This window comes from Ammospiza caudacuta, chromosome 2 (assembly GCF_027887145.1).
Source record: "Ammospiza caudacuta isolate bAmmCau1 chromosome 2, bAmmCau1.pri, whole genome shotgun sequence".
In the NCBI taxonomy this organism is placed as follows: Eukaryota; Metazoa; Chordata; class Aves; order Passeriformes; family Passerellidae; genus Ammospiza; species Ammospiza caudacuta.
In genome coordinates, this window is record NC_080594.1 from 50394912 (window position 1) to 50398546 (window position 3635).

A 3635-nucleotide genomic window follows, 5' to 3' on the forward strand; every position below is an offset into this window, starting at 1 on the left:
CCAGTGTTTAGTTGCAGAAAAAAGATACAAATGTAAAAAAAGTGCTCAAAAAGAAGTTGACTTTTTGTATTCAGCCACACAGTCTAGTAAGAAGAGACTCAGAAGTGCAGGCCCACAGAGTACAGTGAAGGAAGCCTTTTAGGTGACTTTCTTCAGGTGATGCAAAACTAATTCATTATCTGTGGTCTCCTAAGCAGACTTTCCCACATGGACTTCGTTCTCTGCCTTTGCCTCCACTTCTTACCCAACTACTTTTTGGCACTGTCCTGGTACGTGGCAGTTTTCACTGTTGTCCCCGTTACTGACCCGGCTGCGCCCCTGTTACTGACTCGGCGTACCAGGACTTTGGAGACGGGGATTTTTGTTCTGTGCATCTCGCTTTTGGCCAGGTGATGGTGTGCGACGTGATGGCTGTTACTGGCGTCTGCTCCGTGGCTGGCAGGATGTGACTGTGACGAGGAAAGGTGTTTAATGCTGATGGGTATCTTGGAGTCCTTGGCGGCGCTGGAGGGTGTTTTCAGCGAGCTCACGGTCGTTATGGGAGACACGGGCTTGGAGCGTGGCACACTGGGGACTTCCTCGTGTGTGGGCCCTGCTGGTGGGTTCTCATCCGGCTCGGCATACAGGTCATATAGAGCATCCCCACTGTAGCTATCCCTGGGAAGGGTTTCCTTCTGGATGCTTGTGGAACTATCTTCCTCGGGACCAGGCGTGGTGGAATCCCAGTAGCCCTCATCGCTGTTTGGGACACCCTCGTGCTGCTCCTTTTCCCTGCTCTTCTGCTCCTCTTTGTGGTTCAGGTGAATGGCAATCTGGTGGAGGCCACCGCGTTTCACCACCACCCTATTCTGGGCCCCCTCGGTACCTCGGCTTTCCTTCAACCCCTCGGGCTTCTTTGTCCCTCCTCCGCTTCCTCCTCCTTGCGTCTTAGTCTCGTCCGTCTGTGACAGCATATCCCAGAACTCCTGCAGGCAGGTGTCATCCACCTGGTCGGGGCTGGCCATCTCCTCCCCTCCTCCCTGGTAGGCCACCATGGTGGGGTGCTTCTTGGCGGCCCCCAGCTTGCTGGGCCCGGGGGTGCTCTTCTCGCAGACGCCACTCCCGCCGCCCACATCCTCCTCATGGTCCGCAATAATATCTCCGCAGCCTGTAAGAGAGTCAAAGCTTTTCAGTGAAGTCACGTCAGCAAACATCAAACAAATACGATCAATCGATTGCTCTGAGGGTGGATCAACAGAGGAAGGGTCAGGGGCGGCTGCCGTCTCTTGACCGCTATCACAGTGAGGTTCAACAGGGGGGATAGTCGTTATTGGAATGTCACCTGTTATCGCCGCATCCTTCGCAGTCCCAACCTCTCCGGCGGCCGGCTCGGGTCGCTCGCGGCTGAGCTCCTCGGGTGGCCGCGCGGCGGCGGCGGGCGGCTCCTCCCGGCGCGGGGGGCTGCTGGCCCGCGGCTCCGCGCCGCCCCCCTGGGGCTCCTGGGCCGCGGCGGGCGCCTCGCCGCTGCGCTTCTCTCGCGGCGGCTCCGGCCCGGCGTCTGCCGCGCCGCTCGGGCTCTCAGACAAAGGTTTCGGCGTCTCCTCCTTGATGCACTCCAGGCTGGCGGTCAGGGAGCCCGGCATGATAAGGCCGGACGGGATGTCCGAGCTTTCCCCCCTCTCCTCCTTGCCGATTTTGTCCTTTTTGTGCCACCGCATGCTGCTGAAGATCCCCTTCAGCCCCTTCTTTTGTCTGCCGCCGGCCCGCGGCTCCGCGCCCTCCGCCTGCCTGCCGTTCCTCCTCAGCAGCGAGAAGAAGCTGTGCGACTTGGCCACGGGGCCGCCGGGGCTGCCGGCCGGCCGCTCCTGCGCCTCGCGGCTCGGCGCCTCGCCGCCGCCCGGTTCCTCCTTCTTGCTGCTCTCCAGCACGGCGTCGGCCAAGCCGTCGTGCGTCCGGCTCCGCACCATCCCCGGCTTGCCGGCGCCCTTACCCTCCCCTCCTCTGCTCCGCACCCCGAAGATGCTCGGCATGGTTCCCCCGGACTTCCTCCTCCTGAAAAGCTTGAAAGCGGTTTTGTTAATCCTCCCCGACGGCTGCTCGGCGGCCGGGGGCTCCACACAGTCGCACTGCGAGTCCATTTCTGCCACTGCCGCTCCAGCCGCGGCCGCCGCGGCTTCCCCTCCGCCGCGGAGCGCGGTGCGAGCCCTCAGTGACAGCCCCGCCGCCGCCGCCCGCCCGTCTCCATGGCAACCCGGCGGAGGGAGGGAGGCAGGCAGGGAGGCAGGGAAGGAGGCAGGGAAGGAGGGAGGGAGGGAAGGAGGGGGATAAGCCGCTTTCCCCCGCCGCCGCCGCGGCCCCGCCGCCCGTTCCGAGCCGCCCCGCGCCGCCGCAGCGCCGCCCGCCCCGCCGCCCTTACATAACGCGGCCCCTGCCCGCCGCCCGCCGCCTCTCCCACGCACGGCCGGGCTCTCGGGTGCCCCGCGAGGGGGCCGCGCCCGGGCGGGCAGAGCCCGGCTTGTATTTGTGACGGCGTTTCGCGGCACGGTCGCAGCGCGCTCCGGACCGCGGGCGTTGCGGGGCCGAAGCCGTGGGCTGGGGGGTAGCGGGGCCGGGGTCGCCGGGGGGTGGTGGCGGTCTGCAGGTGCCCGTGCACCACACGGCAGAGACAGACGGGTGGGAAAATGGGACACGCACACAGAACCCGGTACGTAAATACTCCTGTGGGCAGAGGAAAAGGATGCTAAATTCTCCCCCTTCCCCTTGCTTTCCCATCTCCCACCTCACCAGGACGACTCCCACCGCCCCCTTGTCCCCGTGTCCCTCTTTCGCCGCAGTGCCCGCGGCCACATGTGCCCACTGCCGACGACCAAGCTGGGGCACAGCCCAGCCTTCTCCCCAGTCGCCTCCCCTGCCATGGAGCGGGAGCACGGTGGCAGCCCCCACGCAAGCCTTCTCTCGGCCCCTGCAGCCACTGTGCACAGTCATGGCACTCAAATTACGTCCATGTCAAATTCCCACCAGCGATGATGGCCAACGGTCCAGTCACATCAAGGTGGCTGGTGTCACCCTGAAACTCTTACCTGGCTGCAAATCTGTCCCAGGTGAGAATGGAACGGAATAGAGCAGAGCAGAGCAGTTGGGAGGAACGTACACAACAGTCATCCAGCCCAACTGCCCGACCTAAAGGCCCAGAGCACCTACTGTCCAAATGCCTCTTAAACACTGACAGACTTGGGGCACCAACCACCTCTTTAGAAAGCCTGTTGGAGTGCTCACCACCCTCTCTGTAAAGAAATACATCCTAGTGTCCAGTCTGAACCTCCCCTGGTGCAGCTTTGAATCATTCCCATGCATCCTGTCGCTGGATACCACGGAAAAGAGCTCAACACCTCCCTCTTCTCCACTTTGCTTTCTCAAGATGCTGTGGAGAACAGAGAGATCACCTCTCTGTGTAATTTTCTCTAATTTAGACAACCCTGACCAAAATAACCAGCCCTGGGCTCCAGACTTGCTGAACTCTCAGCTGGGTTATTTCAGCTCAGAGCGGAGCTGCTCTCACCCAGAGCTGTGACAGTGCCTGTGTCCTGGCAGCCCAGCTGTGCCATACAGCACTAGTCTGGGCTCCTCAAAACAGAAACACTTGTCTGGGTTTAAGC

The 3635-nt window shown here is 62.1% G+C and overlaps 1 protein-coding gene across 1 annotated transcript; it reads right to left on the minus strand.

Annotated features, from left to right (window-relative positions):
• Positions 1-237: 237 nt before the first annotated feature.
• Positions 238-2117, minus strand: AMER2 (APC membrane recruitment protein 2). The gene is made up of 2 exons (XM_058800407.1): positions 1322-2117; positions 238-1147 (listed from the first exon to the last, which is right to left on the minus strand). The coding sequence occupies exons 1-2, from the start codon at positions 2115-2117 to the stop codon at positions 249-251; spliced, it is 1695 nt and encodes a 564-aa protein (XP_058656390.1). The 3' UTR covers positions 238-248.
• Between the last annotated feature and the right edge of the window lie 1518 nt (positions 2118-3635).

Bases quoted from the DNA above. Each gene is read 5' to 3' on its own strand.
- AMER2 (XM_058800407.1), bottom strand. From the start codon at position 2,117: ATGGACTCGCAGTGCGACTGTGTGGAGCCCCCGGCCGCCGAGCAGCCG. The intron at 1,148-1,321 runs GTGACATTCCAA...ACTCTCTTACAG, and splicing joins GAAGGATGCGGCGATAACAG to GCTGCGGAGATATTATTGCG.